Consider the following 24,360-nt stretch of genomic DNA (forward strand, 5'->3'; position numbering starts at 1 on the left):
TATTATATAATATTCCTCAGTATTGGGATATATTAGAATGTCAAGTGTCTTGATTTTAGTGTTTTCTATAACTGCAGAAGCAGCCAATGTTAACCTGGCTGACCTGAATTGGTAAACGTTAATTGTAGTAGAAAAAATTTATTCGGAATATTTTGAAAAGAATGGAGGTTCATAGGCTGATGAAAAGGATTTAATTCACAGTTCTTAGGATGTAAAATACCCAGGAAGAACCAGAGTCCACGCACAATAGAAGTAAGTGGATCAGTTAATATATATGAGTATCAACCTTCTCCTGATGAGCTCTCTGTGTAGGTGTACGGAAAAGAAGTGTTGTAGATATTTTATATATACAAGGGTCTCATTCATCATTTCAACTAATTTATCCTACGAAACCAAGTTGCCTGTGAGATAGAGGAATGTTTCTTCCATTTATTTTTCATATTTCCGCTTGATTAAGCTTAATATCTGTCACTGATTTTTGAGGATATCTGTAAGTGATATTGAATTATCATGCACTGGATTCACTGCAAAGTTCGAACTAGGCTGTGGCTTTCATTAGTTTCATCTCTCTCTCTCTCTCTCTCTCTCTCTCTCTCTCTCTCTCTCTCTCTCTCTCTCTCTCTCTCTCTCTCTCTTTATACTAATGGATGCGGATAAATCTGGCAAAAGGCGTTTAATCAAGTAACGGAAATATCAATAATTGTTATTATTAAAAGAACAAATAATTTCGGACAGTGTTCAGAACTAAAATTAGAAGTAAAAGAAGCAGGAATATGTGTTTAAAACAATAATTTGCGTCTATGGCTTATTGTCAGTTTAAAAGCACGATTATAATAATCATTAGTTAACACATCGGCAATTGTTATTATTAAATTGTTATTATTAATAAAAGAACAAAGAATTCTGGACAGTGTTAAGTACTAAAATTAGAAGTAAAAGAATCAGGAATATCTATTTACGCACCAACTTGCGTCTATAGCTTATCGTCAACTTAAAAACACGATAATAATCATTAGTTACACATCGGCAATTGTTATTGTTAAATTGTTGTTATTTTTAAAAGAACATAGAATTCTGGATAGTGTTAAGTACTAAAAGTAGAACTACTATGAGATTCAGGGCCTCTGTAACACGGTTTTTTTCGCAATAACTTTTTATCTATGCATTTCATAAATATAATGCTTATTCAGAATACATATTACATCAACACATAAATTTTGAGTATATTCTGCACTACGTAGGTTGAATAAATTTGGTACTTATAATGTAAAAGTGACCTTTTTTGAAGACGGGCCAACTTACTGAGAGAAAAGGTTTCGAACGCACTCGTTACGTAACTTATGACATCATTTCTTCCCTCTTTCTCGATGGATGATTGGCTATACGTAACGAAGGCTAAACCTCTGGCAACAATGACATACAAATTTAAATACAAGCAAAGCAGTACACCTTTATGGACTCTGGAACCTCCCCACTGATAATTGTCATAATGAACAAACCAACAAAATATGTTAATACATACAAAAACACTTCGATTATTAGTCTAACTCCCAAAATAAGTTTCCAAAGAAATTACAGTCTACTTTATAGGTCACAATCAGATTGACAAGATGTAGGGCTTAGTTGGTAATTACCAAAAACATAGTAGACAAGCTTGATTTGATAACTGCTATATCCAATGTCAAGTAATTTTTATTTATTGGCTATCTACCTATTTACTGAAAAAAATAGCCGGTACCGTATATTGGCTTTAAACCTTCACCAATAATTATCGTCAGAATGGTGACTTCATGAGGCTCCACCCACTTTCGCCTCGTTATAATTCACGATGACACTGAAGGCTATCATGGGCATTGTTGGATTAGTAAATTTAACTTCTGGCTATAAAAACTAATTTCTCGAGTAGTTGTAAGAAGTGCTAAATGATCCTCAAGGATCCCAGCAGTTGGTCTAAACGTTTAATTCATGTATATTACTGCTATACTGTTGCGGCAATTCTGCTACAGTAGTATTACTACGCTAGCACTGATACCCCACCCACATCTATGTATCGTTCCGCCATTCATAAAGTCTTTTGGTTTCAGAGCCGATGGAATTTCTGTCTGGTGGATGGGCGGGGCAACATTTAGTCAAAAGGTGTTTGTTTACCTTGCTTACGTAATGAATGTTTTTCGACTCTTGGCTCGTAATCATTGGCCATGGCGTCGGCTAGATCATTTTTACTCTATAAAAATTAAAACTATCGGGTTTAGGTTATTGATAATGCTGACAAAATTTGTGTGTGGTTGTAAAATATACATATGTCAACTTTCAGCTACATCCGATGCTTTGACAAGGAGCAAAGTCTAAAAAACCGTGTTACAGAGACCCTGAATCTCATAGTAAAAGAACCATGAATATGTTTTTAAAACATCAACTTGCGTCTATGACTTATTGTCAGTTTAAGTACGATAATAATCTTAGGTGGCCCATCGGCAATTGTTATTATTAAATCTTATTATTATTAAAAGAACAAAGAATTTTAGACAGTGTTAAACACTAAAATTAGAAGTAAAAGAATCGGGAATATGTATTTACACAACAACTTGCATCTACAGCTTATCACCAGCTTAAAAGCACGACAATCATTACTTCACACACAACATAACACAAATAAGATTTCTGCCGAAATGACATCCAAGGAAACAAAACCACATGACTACAGGAAAAACTTTAAATCTTTACCTCCAACGGCTATCATGAGGCGGGCAATGGTGACCGTGGAACTCTGGGCTGTGTTCGTCTCCAGGGAATTGTCAATGATGATCCCAGCTGCCAGGACGGGCGATCCCACCACAAGCAATATGATGGCCTTCGTGTACCTGGGTCCCATCTTCTCTCAACCTGGAAATTAGACACCTTCGTTAACGAGAGAGGAAAGAAGAGAGAGAGAAAAAAAAATATGCAGCCCTGACGGTGGATTAGGTTGGCCACATCCGTTTTGCATGCCTGGCTGCATTCCGGTTTCATTTTGCAAGCTACTGTTCTGAAGGGTGTCCCTCTAGGGATACTCGCTGTGCATACTTGTGGTTCATTCAGTGCTTGACAAGATTACCTACTTAAGAACACCCGCTGGATAAAATGTATGTGCATCAAAGTCTTTTAATGTGAGTTGAACGTTTCAAAAAATATATATAGAATCTAATGGTCATTTCTTTTACCAAATACTAGGACGTTGTTTTATATCAAGTTTAAAAGCTTCATAAAAAAAACTATTTACATGACAAAATCATGCATTTCGATTAACAAGCTTCTGTAATCCTGAAAGTCTTTTAATGTAAGTTAAACATTTTAAAAATATATAGAATCTACAGGTCGTTTTTTTTTTTTTACCAGATACCAGTACATTGTTTTATTTCAAGATTAAAGTCTCCATAAAAAATAAACACTATTTACATGACAAAATCATACATTTCGATTAATAAGCTTCTGTAATCTTAAAAGTCATTTAATATAAGTTAAACGAGTTAAAAATATGTAGAATCGACAGGTCATATATATATTTTTTTACCAGATTACCAGGACATTGCTTTACATCAAGATTAAAAGCTTCATAACAAATAGTGTTTACATGACAAAACCATTACATTTCGATTAACAAACTTCTGTAATACTGATCACTGGTGATTGTGGACAGCTGGTTAGGAACAAGTATATTTACATAAGTCGCCACGCCACACCTGTATATTACATCTGAATACATTTTTCGCTTACCATCTGGCCACATTCCCACGCGATCAGCATTGCAAAAGACTGGCAGTCGAAATGTTTGGTTCTGCCTCGTATATAGTTTTTATGGGCCTTTAATGCTTCATTTCTCGACCTTCAGTACTGTAAATTTGTAAAATAGAGTGTGACTGTTTTTAAAACATTGCCAACGTTCGCGAAGAGCAAAGGAAGACACTGCACAGACCATCCTGGATTTATCTATATATTCATGGGTAAGGAAAGTGTCTGAAATATAGTGATTCCAGAATAACAATAACAATAATTAGAGAATGAAGGGATAACATAAAGAACCAACTACCCAACTTCAAACAACGAGGATTTTATGTAGCCACTTTTTGTAATCATAGTCAGGTTGACAAGGAGGACCTTGTGCAACTTTCTGCTGTATATATTTTAAATAACAAAAGCAAACACACACTTCTGCGGATTTACTCTCCCAATGGCAATAATGTAATAACTATAGCATAGAAGTTAGATAACAAACCTTTGAATTCATATATCCTTATTTTTCAAACTATTCAAACAGGCATATACTTCTGTGGATTTACTCTCACAATGGCAATAATGTAATAATTATAGCACAGAAGTTAGATAACAAGCCTTTGAATTCATATATCCTTATTTTTTAAACTATTCAAACAGGCATATACTTCTGTGGATTTACTCTCCCAATGGCAATAATATAATAACTATAGCACAGAAGTTACATACAAAGGCTTTGAATTCATATATCCTTATTTTTTAAACTATTCAAACTGGCATACTTCTGTGGATTTACTTTCCCAATGAAAATACTGTAATAACTATAGCAAAGAAGTTATATACAAGGCCTTTGAATTCATATATCCTTATTTTTTAAACTATGAAATAAGGGTGATGAATTCAGCGCTCAGGCTTGCCGTCGTTCATATGCGATCACCCTCTTTATCACTGGACCGTATAAAAGAATGTAAAATGAAGAATGTATCTTGGTCCAACCTTCGGTGCGTTACGAAATTTCCCCGGAGTCTGGTCAGTTCATCTTTGGTCCCTCTTATATCAACGTCGTTTGTGTTAAGAAAAAAAAAAAAAAAGGTGGGGTGAAAAAATACGTTGTATTTAGTCTTTCTGAATGTAGCATAGGCATCCTAAAATTTATAATAAAAAAACTATAAGAAAAAAACTATCAATAAAAGGTGAAAAAACACGTTACATTTAGTCTTCCTGAATGTAGCATACGTAGCCTAAAAATAGTATTTCTTTTATTGCGTAACTTGAGTCGACAAAGTAATGGACAATTGCTGACGAAGATATGCTGCTTATACAGGCTGCTCGTCGAAAAAAAAAGTATGAATTCATATCTTCCTTAAAATACAGAAAATGAGTATTAAAAATATTGGGTAAATCAATGAAATAATTAACATCTGACATGTTTATTTCCTAATAAAGCTAATCGTTGGCTATTCTGGAGTTATTAGTGTATTATTTCTATTGTCATTATTCATTAATGATCCCGAACTTCATATGCATGTAAAATTTAAGAAGAATGACCATTTCAGCTGTATACCGTGAAATAAATTGCTTTATATTATGACACCAAAGGAACTTTATTTGCCCCTGACTAACTTTATATAATATATATTCATACTATATATATATATATATATATATATATATATATATATATATATATATATATATATATTATATATATATATATATATATATATAGATATATATATATATATATATATATATATATATAATTATTCCTTAAGGAATTTTCAGGTAGGCTAACTATTTGGTGTAATATTTAATAAGTAATAATAATAATAATAATAATAATAATAATAATAATAATAATAATAATAATAATAATAATTTTATCGCAATTGTTGCACACGGCCATTTTATACAGACCTTCGCCCATCTAATTTTAGACTTTCTTTTTATGAAGAAGATGAAAGAAATTTTAATACAAAAAATAATTGATTTACCTATATCCTGTTAAATGACCTAATCTTATAAGTATTTTTTCCTTCTCCATTCCTACAAATGTCTCCTCTTTTCATACCTATGTCCTGTAAACAATTTGAGCTGTTTTTATCCATTTGTCATTCTTATCCATAGATTCCTGTTGGATTCCGCTTCTGTTTATAGATATGCTGTGAGTGCAGTTTGGGACGGTTTCTTTTTGTATTCTGTTTGTATAAATATTCAATATTTTTCCCAATATTCATCTCAGTTAAAAAATCCTCATAGCAGCGCGAGTCTTCAAATAGAGAACCGAACAGATTCCCGAAAGCTATATCCTTGCAATTTTAAATTTAAATATATGTACATTTACGTAACTGTGGATTTGTTTCTCCATTTATCTCAATGTTCGTACTCACCTTCACAAGATTCGTGACTTGTTTCTAAGTGAGCTAACAAATGCAATGGCCTCTTATTACAATTTGAGCATCGAATCAGTTTTAAATATGACTGAACTTTCTTATGTGATAGACTTGCTAACTCTGTACACGTTGGGAAAGCCATAGGAACCCTTAGGAGAGGTTCCAAATCCAAATTTTATCCTTACTGCAGGACGTTGTACTTTACAAGGGGACGCCGACCTCAGCTTCCGGATCCGTGCGAGATACGAGTCGGAAGCCGGAAGTTCGCCATCCAAAGGAGTCCAGAATGTTTCCTGGATGTCCTTTTTTTAGGCGGGAAAGTAAAAAAAAAAATGTAAAAAAAAAAATTAGTTAAAAAAATAAATGATTTTAGAGCCTGAAATATTGGAGGCAATGAATAATACGCATATCAGATAGTAATCATTAACTTATATTGAATAAATAAAAAAAAATAGGCGTGGTTAGAAGCCAGAAGAAACGAAACTAACAGAATCCAGTTTTGCATAATAAAAAAGATATAATAATGACTATTGGTTATTGTGAATACATTCAAAAAAAGAATAATTGAAAGAGAAAGTAACTGACAATGGGATTTTGAAATATTACAAAGTTGGTTAACTTTGTTCAGTTACAAGAGATTGAATTACACCATTGATTTGTGACAGTTACAACTCTGTGAAGTTTATAGTTGTAATTAAATAAATACAAAAAAAATGATTAGGTTGCGTAAGTGATAAAGTAAAATCTACTTCACCTATAAGTCAAATAAAAAGTGTATTTATTTTACTGTTCACATATGGTCGCAATTCGTTCTTGGGACTTATTGATAAAGATACGTACATATTTAACAATATTCTAAAGCAATGAATGAGACAAAATGGATACGAAAGAGAGTAATATCGTACTGAATCTGTGAACACTTGAGCTAGAATATCTTTTATGATCAATATTTTTTGAAATGAAAGGAAAGGGAAGGCTCCCACCGTTATAAATATATTCTTTACCTACAGCTGTCACCTGTTCGCAATCCTCTTTGTTCCCAGACTCACGAAGTAAATCTTTCTGAAAGTTCGTATCACATTTAACCTTACGTGTCTCTTATATCCGAGATGGCTGCTCTCAACAATATAAAACCTAGTGGTAATTATAGTTGAAATAAACGTTAGTCGCCACAGTCTTCACGTATTTAAGTATTAAAAAAAATTATTCCGTTATTAAAACCGAATAAGACGTGCATTTTTGCCATACTTGCAGTATTGTACTCCAACAAACCTGTAACATCAACTTGACATTTTCATATTTCGACGGATAAGCTAAATTATTTGAATGCAGATATACCTTTTCCAAACTACTATATTATTTCCATGACGCAATGAAAAAGTGCTTTGTTGCAGTAACTACATCAACGTTTTTTGTCACATTGTACCGGGAGGTTCTTACCCAGTTGAACAAGTCTCAAAAATGAAGCAAATTTAGACTTCCTTTCGTTGAGATGTTCATTACAAACTGCAGCTGTTTTCGGAACCTTGAGAGACATGCACGTGACAATGAATGACTTCAAAGAGACAATTAATCAGTTAGATGACAATTACTACTACTACTACTACTACGCTACTATTACTACTAATAATCCGTCTGCTGCCTCAGTTGTTATCGTTATAATTGCCATTTTTCATAATTCCCATTATTATCATTATTGTAATTATTAACAAATTCGAATACCAGAAAAAGCGAAAAAGGCGGAGAACGGCAAAACAAATCGCTTACCGAAACAAAGGATTTGCTTTGAGTCAAATCCAGAAAAGGGCGCTAAACATCACATTGTCGAATACAATCCTTTGAATTGAAGAGCCCCCCATTCTCCCCACCACCACCCCCTTATAACCCCCACCCCCACCCGCCTTCCCCTCTACGATCGGAAGAGGGAACAACCCCAGTTGCATTCAGGCGCTTTTGAAAACGAATCTCATCTGTCACACTTAGCAAGCGACAAGCACAATAAATGTGTCTCGTGTTCAAAGGCATTTCCTCATTTAGATGGTCACGTGACATTATTACACAGACTACTGCGTTATATTATGTACTTAGGGTTTCCCTTCCCTTTTCCCGCTGACTCTTGTAGTAAAATTATGACTTCGTTCATCTTTTGTGGTTGACATTTTGTTGTCACCTGCTTCAAGTGTCAGATATGTCATTCAATCCCCAAACTGGTTCAGGAATGAAAAGCTGCGACAATTTGACGAAATAGCTCATAAGTAGACCACCACTATCATGGCGTATCTATAGTACTACTATCTTTTCCACTTTTTTTTTTTTTTGTGTGTGTGTGAGGGCCTTTTAGAAAACATTGCCACGCTGTTGTTAGAGGAATAACTGAGAGCCATTTGTCAACTGCTATTACATCTTAAACGGCGGAAGCTCGTGCGCTCTAGGCAACGAGCTTCGATTGGCTGCCAGAAGGGAAAGACGACATCCATTGCTGTTCAGCCACACCGAAAGTTCCCCAGATTCAACCTGTCACAGATCAGCTTGGCATCGAAGGCGTTTGGAAGCTGAGTGGAGATGACAATCACACAGGTCTCATTTACAATCAAAGGGATTAGCGTCTGATACAATCTGGAAAAGGGTTGTTTTTAAAGAGATTTTCCATAAGAAGGCGCTCAGCGTCAGTGGCATTCGCTCACGACGCTGTTGAGGAGACGCAAACTCTACTCGCAAATGGATATTCATGAATGGAAACTGTCCTTTTTAAACTAAGCTATAGACACTGCAAAGTTACTTACGGTTAGGTTTCAGTCCCTGATCGACGACGGAGGCAATCCTTTTTTTTAATCCATGGTAAGCAACTCAGCCGACGATCGGAAACCGCAAGATGGACAAGTTCTCAATGTTGTTGATCTCATTGCCGGATGCCACTGTTGTCGCCAAACAATGGTAGTACCGATAGTAACGAGAGGAGTCCTTTCACGAGGCGAACTAGGGCGAAAACATGCCTACTAAACATCGCACGGGCCCTTGCGATTCACTCTGCATCGCTTGGCACGCGTTATCACAGCAAACGAGAAACAAAACCAGCGGATTTTGCTTTGACCAGAAGAGCAGCAGTGCGCGCACAACTTCCCAAGCGCAAGCCAATCTCCCACCCAGTCACATATCACGGTTAAAACAACAGTGAGCGGCGCGAAGAAGAAGACTGGGTGTGCGGAGTATCGCAGGTTGGGGAACTGGAGCCCCTCGTAGTATCCTGCACTCTGGGGCCCCCCAAGGACACTTCTGTAACAGACGGCAAGCCTTCCTTCCTCCTCCTCCTCCTCCTCTACCTCCTCCTCCTCCTCCTTCTTCACTTGAGGCTCGTCCTTACCGAGGAAGTCGTTGGCCGCAGAGCATTGGGAGCATAATGCAATATCCTGGAGAGAGTTATTAAGGACACTTGGCCTCTCCGTGAGGCCTTGCGATTTCGTTTCCTTTGACTGTGGAAAGGATGTTACCTCAGAGGTCTGGTTTGGGTTGACGAACTTCGAGGTAAATGTGGGTATTATGTCTCTCTCGGTGCTCTGTTGCATTAAATTTGTACTTTTCATTCTCTCTCTCTCTCTCTCTCTTCTTCCTTCCACCCCCAAACTTCCCCCGTCACCTCTCTCTCTCTCTCCCCACTTTTTGTTTTCCCTTTTTTTTTTTTCACCCAATGGCCGGCTCGGTTCATATCCTTTTTGGAGATTGGGGTGGGTGGGTCATTATTTCTCGGCCCGCGGCAACGTTTTGAGGTGCACACGTGTCGTTTGAATACATGATTACGATGTGCACACCGCTGCTGCTTAGGGTAAGCGCCCTTGGTCAAGTGTACTATTGGCGCGGCCGAGCGCATTCCTGTTACGATGGTGTGCATACATGCGGGTCACTTTACATGAACAAAACATCTTTGGAAAAGCGAAAGAGATTTAATTGCTTTTTCATTTAGAATCCTTAAATTTATTGACTGAATAGGAGAGTACATATATACGGGTCACTTTACACGAACATCTTTGGAAAAGTGAAAGAGATTTAATCTCTTTTGCATTTAGAATCTTTAAATTTATCGACTGAACAGGAGATCAGTTCTTAAACCAGTTTTTGAATGCACGGTTGGGACAGCAATGCATTTTTAAGGGATGTTTCCTATATCATGACTGCATCCACAAAATGATTAGTGACCTATCATATACTGCGCATTAATTACCTTGTATAATATTTGTTTTGTGTTTACTGACATCACAATTAGAACTTTGTTGATATGCTACTTTATATATTATTAATTTTTTCATAACAACTAATCCATATAATACCTCATCGTAAAGTATAATTTTTGTTTTAGCTATCTATCACGTTAAAACATTCCTATTTTGTTGCTTATTAAGTAGAGAAATTCCTACGATGGTTAATTACTGTATAAAGAAATTCGCTTTTGGTACCATCACATAAAGAAAGTCTCGTATGGATTGGCGATTACAAACTGTAATTTCCATTGTGTTACCTATCCCATAAAGAAGTTCATGTATTTGTAAATTGATAAATACGTTAATAAATACATTATCATCATTCTTCCTATGCATAACAACTTACTCAAATTTTGGCTATTATGCTGAATCATTCTGACTTTGGGTACTTATCTCACTAAGTCTTCAGTGTTATTATTACATCTCATAATCTTCCGTACTAGACTCTGTCCTGAATTTCCAAATGGAACTATCTCATCAAATTCTGCGCATATCATTAATTTTTAATCCACTTTGTCAAAAAAAATTGAGTTGATTCTTGAGAGTGTTCATAACTTATGTAATCTGGAACCTCATATTACAGTATGATTTATCGAAGTATAAGCGAAGACAAAAGTGCATCGTATCTGGACAAACGTAGAGGCTTTTAAGGACTACTCATATTTCCAAATTTTCATTTATTTTTTTTTATATGATTTTGAACATTCATGAACATGAATACCACTACGTGTCATTGTCCGTTCAACTCATTCTGTGGTATGACGATTATAGGTCCGGCACGCTTTCTGACCCTTTTTTTTTTTTTTTAACACCACCCATTCTTGCATTATTTCATGCTGCACGCCCTTCCGTCCTTCTCCTGCAACTAATGTTGAAGACGCTCACTCACTCGATACAGGACTCCATCCTCTCCAGAAAACAACTCTTCACTTTGGTCTTTTATATAGAGATGTTTTCATCTATTAATTTTTCTGCTTTACGTTGACTTCCTTGTAGCGTGTTTAATTTTGTCCCTGCAATAAAAGGGCAAGTTATTTATTTTAGATGCTAACAGATATATAGATAGATAGATAGATAGATAGATAGAAGTTTATTGACCACACCATATACAATTATTAACATTACCAGCTCTTCAATATGGATAAACAAAGTACATCAAAATCCATATATAAATCTTTAAAATAAAAAAAAACACATCTAAACTAGAAAACTCGAAACCATGTTATATTTACCTTCAGCATATCATTTTTCACAATTAAAACTGTAAATGCAGCTAAATAAACAAAAACCTTAACTAATACAACTTTCCGTAGCATGAATTCTAATATTTTCAGTTCCTAGAATCCCACAGGAGAAAAGTGTTGTCATTAGGTTCAAGAGCATAAAACCATTCTCTAGGGGGCTACGCTGCCTTGGGGTATTGGCAATGGCATTCCAAGCCATGGGCACTTTCTAGTCAAGAAATCTCTAATTTTTGCCTCTTACCACCACCGGATTAACCAGGGTATGTTTATATACCCTGTAATGCCCTATTTTTGATTAGCTAAGTAAGTATCAGTTCGTGACGAAACCTAGAGGAATGCTTGTTTAGGAATGCTTTACTTCCTGGGCCAATTCGTGAAGGCGTTAGCGACCTCATTCCAAAATCTAGCCACGTAATGAATGAATATTGCTTCTGTACACACACACACACACACACACACGCACAGTGGTATATATGAATATGTTTCATTTACTGAATAATAATAATAATAATATAATAATAATAATAATAATAATAATAATAATAATGTTCTAAAGGGTCCACAATAATACAAAGTGTAAAAAGTCCGTGTATATTTTGAAGACTTTACAGATAGCTTTCGAACCCTTCCCTGGGTTCATCTCCAGTCCAAAATTTTGGACTGAAGATGAACCCAGGGAAGGGTTCGAAAGCTATCTGTAAAGTCTTCAAAATTATACACGGACTTTTTACACTTTGTATTATTGTGGACCCTTTAGAACATTATATATACTCTCGTGATAGAGAGTTTTTCCCTACTAATAATAATAATAATAATAATAATAATAATAATAATAATAATAATAATAAAATAATAATAATAATAATAATAAATAATAATAATAGTGAACGAAACAAAAACTACTTTCAGTTTTCTTCTGAAGATTGAAAAAGAAACCCAGGGATTTTGTGGGTTTCTTTTTCAATAATATAATAATAATAATAATAATAATAATAATAATAATAATAATAATAATAATAAGAAGAAGAAGAAAGAAGAAGAAGAAGAAGGATATGGGATATGCCAGTGGAAATCGTACCCATAATCATAGGAGAACTAGGCACGATCCCAAGATCCCTGAAAAGGAATCTAGAAAAACTAGACGCTGAAGTAGCTCCAGGACTCATGCAGAAGAAGTGTGATCCTAGAAACGGCACACATAGTAAGAAAAGTGACGGACTCCTAAGGAGGCAGGATGCAACCCGGAACCCCACGCTATAAATACCACCCAGTCGAATTGGAGGACTGTGATAGAGCAAAAAAAAAAAATAAAAAATAAAAAATAAAATAAAAATAATAACACCATTCCCCACCAACAGAAAGGCTGCAGAAGGAAGTGTAGGGGCACAAAAGACCAGCTCCTCATAGACAAAATGGTAATGAAAAACAGTAGGAGAAGGAAAACCAACCTAAGCATGGCACGGATAGACTATAAGAAAGCCTTTGACATGATACCACACACATGGCTAATAGAATGTCTGAAAATATATGCGGCAGAGGAAAACACCACCAGCTTCCTCAAATAATACAATGCGCAACTGGAATACATTAATTACAACCTCTGGAATAAGACTAGTAGAGGTTAATATCTGGAGAGGGATCTTCCAGGGCGACTCACTGTCCCCACTACTCTTTGTAGTAGCCATGATTCCCATGACAAAAGTACTACAGAAGATGGATGCCGGGTACCAACTCAAGAAAAGAGGCAACAGAATCAACCATCTGATGTTCATGGACGACATCAAGCTGTATGGTAAGAGCATCAAGGAAATAGATACCCTAATCCAGACTGTAAGGATTGTATCTGGGGACATCAGGATAGAGTTTGGAATAGAAAAATGCGTCTTAGTCAACATACAAAAAGGCAAAGTAACGAGAACTGAATGGATAAAACTACCAGATGGGAGCAACATCAAACACATAGATGAGACTGGATACAAATACCTGGGAATAATGGAGGGAGGGGATATAAAACACCAAGAGATAAAAGACACGATCAGGAAAGAATATATGCAGAGACTCAAGGCGATACTCAAGTCAAAACTCAACGCCGGAAATATGATAAAAGCCATAAACACATGGGCAGTGCCAGTAATCAGATACAGCGCAGGAATAGTGAGTGGAATGGACGAAGGCAGAACTTCTCTGCATAGATCAGAAAACCAGGAAACATGACAATACACAAAGCACTACACCCAAGAGCAAATACGGACAGACTATACATAACACGAAAGGAAAGAGGGAGAGGACTACTAAGTATAGAGGACTGCGTCAATATCGAGAACAGAGCACTGGGGCAATATCTGAAAACCAGTGAAGACGAGTGGCTAAAGAGTGTATGGGAAGAAGGATTAATAAAAGTAGACGAAGACCCAGAAATATTCAGAGACAGGAGAATGACAAACAGAACAGAGGAATGGCGCAACAAACCAATGCACGGACAATACATGAGACAGGCTAAAGAACTAGCCAGCGTGGACTCATGGCAATGGCTACAGAGGGGAGAGCTAAAGAAGGAAACTGAAGGAATGATAACAGCGGCACAAGATCAGGCCCTAAGAACCAGATATGTTCAAAGAACGATAGACGGAAACAACATCTCTCCCATATGTAGGAAGTGCAATACGAAAAATGAAACCATAAACCACATAGCAAGCGAATGCCCGGTACTTGCACAGAACCAGTACAAAAAGAGGCATGATTCAGTGGCAAAAGCCCTCCACTGGAGCCTGTGCCAGAAACATCAGCTACCTTGCAGTAATAATTGGTATGAGCACCAACCTGAGGAAGTGATAGAAAACGATCAGGCAAAGATACTCTGGGACTATGGTATCAGAACAGATAGGGTGATACGTGCAAATAGACCAGACGTGACGTTGATTGACAAAGTCAAGAAGAAAGTATCACTCATTGATGTCGCAATACCATGGGACACCAGAGTTGATGAGAAAGAAAGGGAAAAAATGGATAAGTATCAAGATCTGAAAATAGAAATAAGAAGGCTATGGGATATGCCAGTGGAAATTGTACCCATAATCATAGGACCAATAGGCACGACCCCAAGATCCTTGAAAAGGAATCTTGAAAAACTAGACGCTGAAGTAGCTCCAGGACTCATGCAGAAGAGTGTGATCCTAGAAACGGCGCACATAGTAAGAAAAGTGATGGACTCCTAAGAAGGCTGGATGCAACCCGGAACCCCACACTATAAATACCACCCAGTCGAATTGGAAACTGTGATAGAGCAAAAAAATAAAATAAAATAAAATATATTAATAATAATAATAACTCATGATCCCCATAAGAACAATACTTCAGGAAGGATGTATGAATGGCGTAGACGGAAGTGGGAAGATATCCTTAAAAGAGAGAGAGAGAGAGAGAGAGAGAGAGAGAGAGAGAGAGAGAGAGAGAGAGAGAGAGAGATGGGTGTACACTTTTAAAGACTTTTCATCCTTTCCGTTATCTTTAGCGCAATTATTAGGCGTGTGGATGGAATCGTAACCGTAAAAACAACATAAACATTTTGGGCATACAGCAGCAATGCTGGCGATTAAAACTGAGAGCATTTCTCATCCCTTGGCAATTGGGGCATGAGGACATCAGCGCGGGTAAAAAATAAAAAAAAAATAAAAATGAAGCCGCCAAATCGCTTTTATGGGATCCGTAAAACAGAGGAGCGCATTCCTCTTTAAGAAATCTTGATGAGGTAATTGGTACCGATGAGGAAATTCGTCATGGTAAACGTTAAGTGTCATTTTCGTCTTCTTCTTCCACGAATTATCTTTTACACCCTCTCATCCGCCCTCCGTTTTCTATGCCGTCTCGTATACCCTGCTCACCACGCCTTATACCCACCCACCCAGCAGTGGCATGGGTAGAGGAACGGAATAACAAAACATGATGCAGGAGAGCATAACGTTATGCGAAATTGGATTTCGCAAATCGTACTTCCTACCCAGAGCGAATAGCTGTAATTGGTGACGAATAAAATTCCCGGAAATATTATAGGTCAGATGCTTAAAGCAGATCCGGTGGGATTATTTCATTTCCTTTTTCAGGAAATACCTATCTTAACGCAAAGACGCTTGATGGTTGTTGTTCATAACTGAATTTTATCTGTACTAAAATGGGTCTCTAGATAACTGTATGAAGGTTTGATTTATTCATATATTCCGAAATATTTTTATTGACATTTGCTGACCTGTGTCACGTAAATATTTTCTCCAGAATATTTGATTCCCTGTGGATGAAATTACGTTTATGTATCACTGCATTATATCTCGGTATTTTCTTAGTCTGGATTTCGACCAGTTGCCAATTTTATTTGTTTTAAGCAGACTGTTTCTCTCTTGTATCACCTTGTTAACATTTTCTTTAAAATTCCTCATCGTTTGACGTTCGATTGTACAATTGCGTTCTTTGTTTTCTAATATCATTTCCAAACCTACCTTGATGGGTTACTTCTCTCTCTCTCTCTCTCTCTCTCTCTCTCTCTCTCTCTCTCTCTCTCTCTCTCTCATTATTTACTGCTATATACCTACACACGAAGATCTTCAAAGTCAGATACCTGTATTTCCCAGAATACTTATTGCTAACACACTTTGCATCAATTCTTCATTTTCGTAATACAGTGATTAAAAGTATGATCATGAATAGCATTAACTTAAGGACGTGCGAGCTAATATATTCATGAACTCTTATTAATTGTAGTTACAGCAATATTTCATTAGGATATATGATAAGACCACTTCAATCATATGCTGGTCCAAAAGGAAGGCAAATTGGTTTTTGATTGAAAAACATCAAAACCTCAGCATTTGTAAACATTTGGGAATGAGTAAGACACAGAAATACCAAAACTATTGATTTCAGGACCTTCCTTTTAAATAGAAATGACGTTTCTTTCAGAATGTAAATATCAAATTTTATAGAATGCAGTATTAACAATTCTATATTAGATGTGACAAGCAGCACAGTGGACCAACGAGAAGCTTCCACAAATGATGACCCCCTAAAACCAACCTGCCATTTTTGGTTTTTCGTAGATACGTGCTTCTCATAACTTATCGTCCTGTAAATTACTTTAAGCAGACGAGAAGATTAGGAGATTGTGAGAATAGTGAAATTTAACCACAAATGATGCAAATGATCTGCATCTTGAAGGCTGAAATGGCACATGATAAAGTGTTACTCCAAGCTGTCTTGTCAGTGTGTTTGCAGTAAGCAGAAAGCTGCCTAATAAAAATCCTGACATAAGAAATGGATAGGAGAGGAAAGAGAGAAATTGGTACAACTCTGTTTTAGGGGACTGAGAATAAAGCAGGCACAAATGAGTGTTTTAAATCTAAACTGGTTGTATGAAGTTTGCAGAACAGAGACTGGCCTAGCTCAGAGAGCAAACTCCAGATGTCTTTTATGTAATTAAAGTGATTCCATTTAAAGTCTTACTTTTTTAGTAAAATGATAGGCCCACCGCCAACAACTGTGGAAACTGCTGACTTACAGTCTTACTTTTTTTAAGCAAAAGGCTAGGCCTACCGCCAATAACTGTGGAAACTACTGCCTTGCAGTTTTACTTTTGAGTGAAAGACTAGGCCCACCGCCAATAACTGTGGAAACTGCTGCCTTGCAGTCTTAATTTTAAACAAAAGGCTAGGCCTACTGCCAATAACTTTGGAAACTGCTGCCTTGCAGTCTTACTTTTTAGTGAAAGGCTATATAGGCCTACCGCCAATAACTTTGGAAATTGCTACCTTGCAGTCTTACTTTTTAGTAAACGGCTATATAGGCCTACACCAATAACTTTGGAAACTGCTGCCTTGCAGTCTTACCTTTTAGTAAAAGGCTAGGCCTACCGTCAATAACTGTGGAAACTGCTGCCTTGCAGGTGGACTTCTTAGTCAAAGGCCAAAGGCATGCGGTCGTAGAAACCCCTTTGCCAAATAATAAACCATGCCTGATGTTGTAAGGAATGGCGCATCAGGCAACCGACCTCTTAGTGTATAGGAATAACGGTGGGAAAGAAGAAGATAGAACTTGAGAGCTTCTGCAGGGAGACCATTAGTACAGTTGGTTGATTTATCATTCAACGAATTATTTGTACATCGGTATTACCTGGTGTAACACGACCTGCGAGATGAAAACGAATGTAGTCGTTAAGGTTATCTGCTGTCCTGTGGAAGCCTTGGTCGTTTACACAATTTAGGATAGGGCTAAAAGGCTAAAATGATCGACGCCCATTTTAACTCCAACTTCATCCCCGACAGTTTCTCCTGCTCTTGGCGATAGTTACTTGGTCTTGGGATGTATATAGAGGGATTTAATGTCAATGCAGAGACGAAGGTAATTACCAGGACCTAATTTTCCAGCCGCTGCATCTGCTCCTAGCTGCCTTTCATCTAATGGACTGCAGCAGAACAAGTTTGAACCGAGGCCTCTCAATCTCTCTCGCCTGTCTAATTAGCATTGCAAAATGTCCTTCTCTCGAGGTACCGAAGAAAAATCTTTCGTTTTCAACTAGGTCGTTCCAGCCTGGTATGTTGCGAGAACTACCCTGAAGTAATCTAAAGGCGTATATTATGTTCGGAAATAATCTCTTATATCTCGCAGCTATTTAAAAAAAAAAAAAAAAAAAAAAAAAAAAAAACTTTTAGATCTCGCAGTTATTATAAAAAAAATCTTACAACTCGAAGTTATTATATTATCAAAAAATTGTCTTAGATCTCGCATATATATTGTATTAAAAAAACTCTTAGATCTCCCTGATGTTGTATTAAAAAAATAAAATCTTAGATCTCACATTTTCTAATATTAGGCTTATCATGAAGCTCAGATGGCCAAATTGATCACCCTCACCATGAAAAAAAATTGTCTGATCCATAAATAGTTCGTTAATGAAAATTAACATTTGAGAAGATGAAATTACACAATTAGGAAAAAAATATTAGATCGAAAATCGGTTATTACAATTTGAGATTTTATCACCAAAGTCCTCAAAAGACTTAGAGTCAGTACAGACATTTATGCATGGCATTATTTTGTCTGTGTGTGTGTGTGTGTGTGCGTGTGTAAATAGTCCATTCAATACATAAAGCGTTATTTTCAGCATTTCTGTAATCGTGTGACCAACTGAAAATCATTTTCCCCTAAATGCAGAACGTGTTTTCATTCATAATTTTGAGGGGGTTAATATCAGCCTCTAATAAACCAATGTACTTGAAATTAATTTTTGAACCAGGAACAGCAATATGATGATGATGAGGAGGAGGAGAAAAGACAGACAGACAGACAGAGAGAGAGAGAGAGAGAGAGAGAGAGAGAGAGAGAGAGAGAGAGAGAGAGAGAGAGAGAGAGAGGCCGTATTGGAATTCATAGTACAAACGAAACCAATACTCCGAAGTGGAATTTGACACGCACACACTATACCAGGGCAGAATGCGAACTAACGTCGTCTCAGTAAATGAGAAAAATGCCACGTCTGTCTAACCAAGATTATAATATCACATGGCTGTAAAATCCCGGGGAATTTTTTCAAAAGTCTTTTAAAAATTAGTAATCATATCGTGAGCATCTTTCCCATAGAGTTTAGTCAAGATAGAACAGACCGGTCATTCAATCAGAGAGAGAGAGAGAGAGAGAGAGAGAGAGAGAGAGAGAGAGAGAGAATGCAAAAACGCAGCAATGATGCCAATTCAAAATGAATGACAGTTTAAGACAACAGTGATGAGGAGGAGGAGGAAGCTGGCATCGCCGAAAGCGTTTTGTTTGTACCCAACGAACACACAAACGGACGAATTGAATATAAATACTGCCACAATCCGCTGTATCTATCTTAATAGGAGCGAATGCAAGCAATGACATGAACGAAGAGATAGAATGACTTGAGCCTGGGGACAACAGGCAAACGAAAGCAAAAAGGCTGACAATGAAGGCAATGAAGAAGAGGAGATATGCCAACTGCATCTCGGGTCACGTAACGATCGTTCGCCATAACCACTGTCTTACGTAATGGCGAGGAAGAGAAAAATAATGCATGGTGTTAAATGGAGAGAGAGAGAGAGAGAGAGAGAGAGAGAGAGACGAGAGAGAAGGGAGAGAGAGAGAGAGAGAGAGAGGAGGGGGGGAACTTGCCCTATTGCAGGCACTTGCCTGCAATTGTATTTATCAAGTGCACCCGCCTAAAAACCACATCTATACGCCCACGCAAATTCTTGGCACATACCCTATGGCGTATTTGGTCTCTATGTTTATACGCATACAAAGAACAGCCAGCGATATATCGACTTAAGACTGGGCGGTATTTCTACCATTTGAGGCTTTCATTTTCTTTTTCGGAACATGATTATTATTATTATTATTATTTATTTTATTATTATTATTATTATTATTATTATTATTATTATAGAACTAAGGAACCTCCGTAACGAGGCTATAATATTGACAATTAAAAGCCACAGTAGTTAAAAATATATTTTTGTACAACGCTAAAAATTACTAAAAGAGACTTTCGGATACTGCTCCATATCCCTCTTATTTTTAACGCTACTGTTGCTTTTATTTATTTATTTATTTTATTTATTTTTTATTTTTTACTATTATTAATTATTATTTATTATTAATTATTATTATTTATTATTATTATTATTATTAAGTTTTATTATTATTATTATTATTATTATTTATTATTATTATTATTAAGCATCTGCAACTGAATAAATGGGGAATAATATGCATGCGTATGATCTCAAACTTAAGAATATCAAGCCATGTTTTATTTTTTTATGTTGTTTTAGGATGTAGTTTGAGAACAATGGTTAGATGGTCACTTCTCTGTAAAGAAGTCATAAAAAACAAAATTGCCTTAAGAAAGAGTGATCGTCGACTGGGAGCTAATGCTGCTATTTCTAAGCAGTCATTTATCCATTCTATATGTAAACAGAAAATATGCCGCTTAATTCAAGCATATACGCAAGATTTACTTGGATGAAAGAAGCCTATTGAAATTCTTGAGGACTTCTTCCTATTGAGGCGAAATGGCAGCATTATAGGTACACGTTCTTAAGCTAATGAGAAACGTTTTAGATTCTCCCCTCAAACTTAACCAGGTATACTGCGTGTGGTTAGTGGAGATTCTCAATAATGCGTAGAAAAATAGACCTGAGTGTATACAAACTATCATAAAGGTAAAAACAGTTGTGCATGATGAGAATGATGATGAAAAAAGATATCAATATTCCCTGAGATTCCCTGGCAGCTAGAGTTGTTTTAGCAACCTACTATATACTAAAATCATTCATTTGGTCCAAAATGTTACCTGAATATTAGAATAAACTGGTACAGAATGAATGCCTAAACTCCCGATGAATCTCACGTTCTCTCTAACGCTGCATTTCGCAATAGTTGCCAACTGCTATTTTTGATGCATTGCTTATAAAATTGAGTATCTGAAATGAAACGTCATCATACTATTTTGGTACAAATAATGGATTATGATTTAGCTTGAGAACATTCTAAGCACAGGGTTTCTTACGAGCTATTTATGTTTTCTTTCATTAGAATAATATCGATGGTACTCCAGCCCCACTCTCCTCCGGTTGGTTGGGACACTGCAACAATCTGCAATACACTCGTGCTGCTTTTGTTGCATGATGATGCAAAAGGATTCCTCTGCGCTTCGGTTATTTTTGGTTCTGAATGATTTGTTGCATGAGGGAGTCATATTCTTACATTATTATCGTAAACGGTGACATTTTGAAGACGACCACTCGACGATGCTAAGTTTCATCATTCTATTGTCAAACGAATGCAACTTATTGGATTGTTCGTATCTATTTTAAGTTAGTATTTATCAATTTATCTTATTTTATCAACAATGGCAGACTCGCCTCCTCTTCTTTTGTGGTCTGTAATAACACATGGAACAGTGAAGTATGATCTTAAGTTCATGTGGTTTTTGAAGTCTCCTTCACGAGTTTTGTTTTGACTCTTGACGTCCAATATATCATGACTTCGGGTCCAGATACCCAGGATTATCAACCTCCAGCTTTAGTTCATTGTATACAATAGTCTGTCTCACCCCCAAGGGGAATTTCCGGGGATCGTTTTCTATGACTAATATTTATTAGGGTCATTATCTTTATGATACTGACAGTCTTTTGTTTATGTTTTTACGGCAATTCCCCAACGCTCGGGCTTGTACCAAACACCCTGCAAAGTTGGATACATACCGGGTTAAAACCCTTGAGGAGGTCGCTATTCAGGAAAAATGCTGAAATTCTTCTTGAGGGTAAAAACCTGCTGTCTACGAGATTGATTCTCACGAACGTTGGCATCACAAGAGGAGCTGACCAGTAGTGTGGAAGCTTCCAGGGCGCTTCTGACGTCATTTACAAGCTAATGAAGACAAATTATACAGGGCAATAGCAACACAAGATGAGATAGTGAATTATCGCTTTGAACTTTGAAGCTGAATCATAGATTCTACCTAATCAGTGGGAACATCATGGCATTCTATCTTAACTAAAGACTGAAGTTTCTTAAACGAATTTATTTAAAAGTCTTTCTAAGAATTGTTATGATTACATACTATGATGTTGATCAATTCCTGTATTAACACATTTTTTCTAGGCGCAGAAGCCCTTGTTCTTTCATATGTAAGTGCAAGTGTGTACATTTTATGTTAAGAAAAAAAAAAAAAAGAGTAGATCTTTGTGCATGAATTAAGGTATGTTTAACCTCCTCAATACTACTGTAGAGATATAAAAGTTCTAAGTGATATTTATATTTTTTGTCAGGCACCGTACAGGTTGTGAACTATTACGACATCCTTGGCATTTAATAAAACTCTCTCTCTCTCTCTAATCCTCATGATTCATGGAAGCTCTTTCTGTTCAAATCCGATGACCCTACAAGTTGCAAATAGCAACAGTGTTTAACAGAAAGCTAAACAAAATCAATAGGACACTGTGAATGAACATTAAAACCTGCTTCCTGCTTCTAGAGATAAGAGAGCACACGATGTCTCTTCGGATGGACTAAAAAATCTTTGAGACATCCTAATCCTTGTAACTCCTTGTAATCCCCATTCTATCATAGGACCGGGTGAGAAAATGAAAGGTATAGTAACGCCTACATGGGAATACAGGAATATTCTCTTGATCCACTCAGTTAATTAATGCATCTGGTTGTCAGTTGACTGTGCAGAGAGAGAGAGAGAGAGAGAGAGAGAGAGAGAGAGAATATGCCTGACTCGTCAGGTACGAAAGCAAACCATAACTGAATTGTCTGTCGTGACTCGTGATCACACTATAACAGAAAGCGTCTGGATTCGTGTTTCTAAGGAAAACAAGAATATCGAACATCGCGCGCGCACACATACACGCACACACACACAAACACACACACACTCACACCCACACACTACTTTCCTTCGCAGGGATGTTATCACCGAAATGGGATTCTACACATTTCGCGAAGTGATACTTTCTGTTTATCTTTCCTTGTGCAGACGAACTTCGAACTGGAGGTGAGTCATAATAAAGTCTGCTCTACGTGTGTATTTACGTATATGAGGTGGAGCGCGTTTTAGAGCAAATAAACACCAGCGTTTACATAGCTACGAGGGAGTTGTGATATCGTAAAATCATTTTGTAAGATGGGAGTCTCTGGAAAATTGTATATCATTAAGTGAGCGTACTAATGCTATTTGAATAAATAATATGCTTTATGTATACATATCTCTCTCTCTCTCTCTCTCTCTCTATCTCTCTCTACATATATATATATATATATATATATATATATATATATATATATATATATATATATATATATATGTATATATATATATATAATATATATATATATATACTATATTATAGTATATATATATATTATATATAAATATATATATATAGATATAAATATATATATATATATATATATATATATATATATATATATATATATATATATATATATATATACATACACACACACATATACTAATATATATATATATATATATATATATATATATATAATATATATATACTATATATATATATATATATATATATATATATATATATATATATCTATATATATACACATATATATATATATATATATATATATATATATATATAGATATATAGTATTATATGTATATGTATATATATATATATATATATATATATATATATATATATATATATATATATACATATATATTTAACCACTTCCACGTTGGTAGCCATAGCAAGATAATGAACTATTAAAACACATGGTCATTCTTTCTTAGGGTTATTTACATGATTATGAAACGACATATAGAGAAAATTGTAAAGGAAGACTAAGAGTTTCAGTCCTCGTCGCAGATCTATGATAATAATAAGTCTATGTAGTTGAGTCCAAGGTCGAAAGGGTCCCAAGTGACTAAGGTCATTTCCTTCGCCACTTGAGAGTGATAGATGGTCAGAGACCTGATGAAACGGTTTCAGGAATATAAGCAGAAGGAGCCTTTGTCGAAACATTTCAATTTTTTTCTAAATTGTTATAACTGATATTAAGCTAGATGGACGATGTTCCCTTGACTGAAATATTGATGAATATCTGAATAGTCTTGCATGTCATATATGTATATATATATATATATATATATATATATATATATATATA

The 24,360-nt window shown here is 36.0% G+C and overlaps 1 protein-coding gene across 1 annotated transcript in view; it reads right to left on the reverse strand.

Moving 5' to 3' along the window:
* LOC135224351 (uncharacterized) overlaps positions 1-24,360 on the reverse strand; it is a 57,359-nt gene that overhangs the window by 12,813 nt on the left and 20,186 nt on the right. The window contains exons 2-3 of the mRNA XM_064263267.1: positions 8,927-11,409; positions 2,725-2,883 (exon numbers count right to left, since the gene is read on the reverse strand). Coding sequence (XP_064119337.1) covers positions 2,725-2,872 — 148 coding nt within the window. The 5' untranslated portion in view covers positions 2,873-2,883; positions 8,927-11,409. The remainder of the gene's footprint in view (positions 1-2,724; positions 2,884-8,926; positions 11,410-24,360) is intronic.

The sequence above is a fragment of the Macrobrachium nipponense genome, chromosome 12, assembly GCF_015104395.2.
Source record: "Macrobrachium nipponense isolate FS-2020 chromosome 12, ASM1510439v2, whole genome shotgun sequence".
Lineage (NCBI taxonomy): Eukaryota > Metazoa > Arthropoda > Malacostraca > Decapoda > Palaemonidae > Macrobrachium > Macrobrachium nipponense.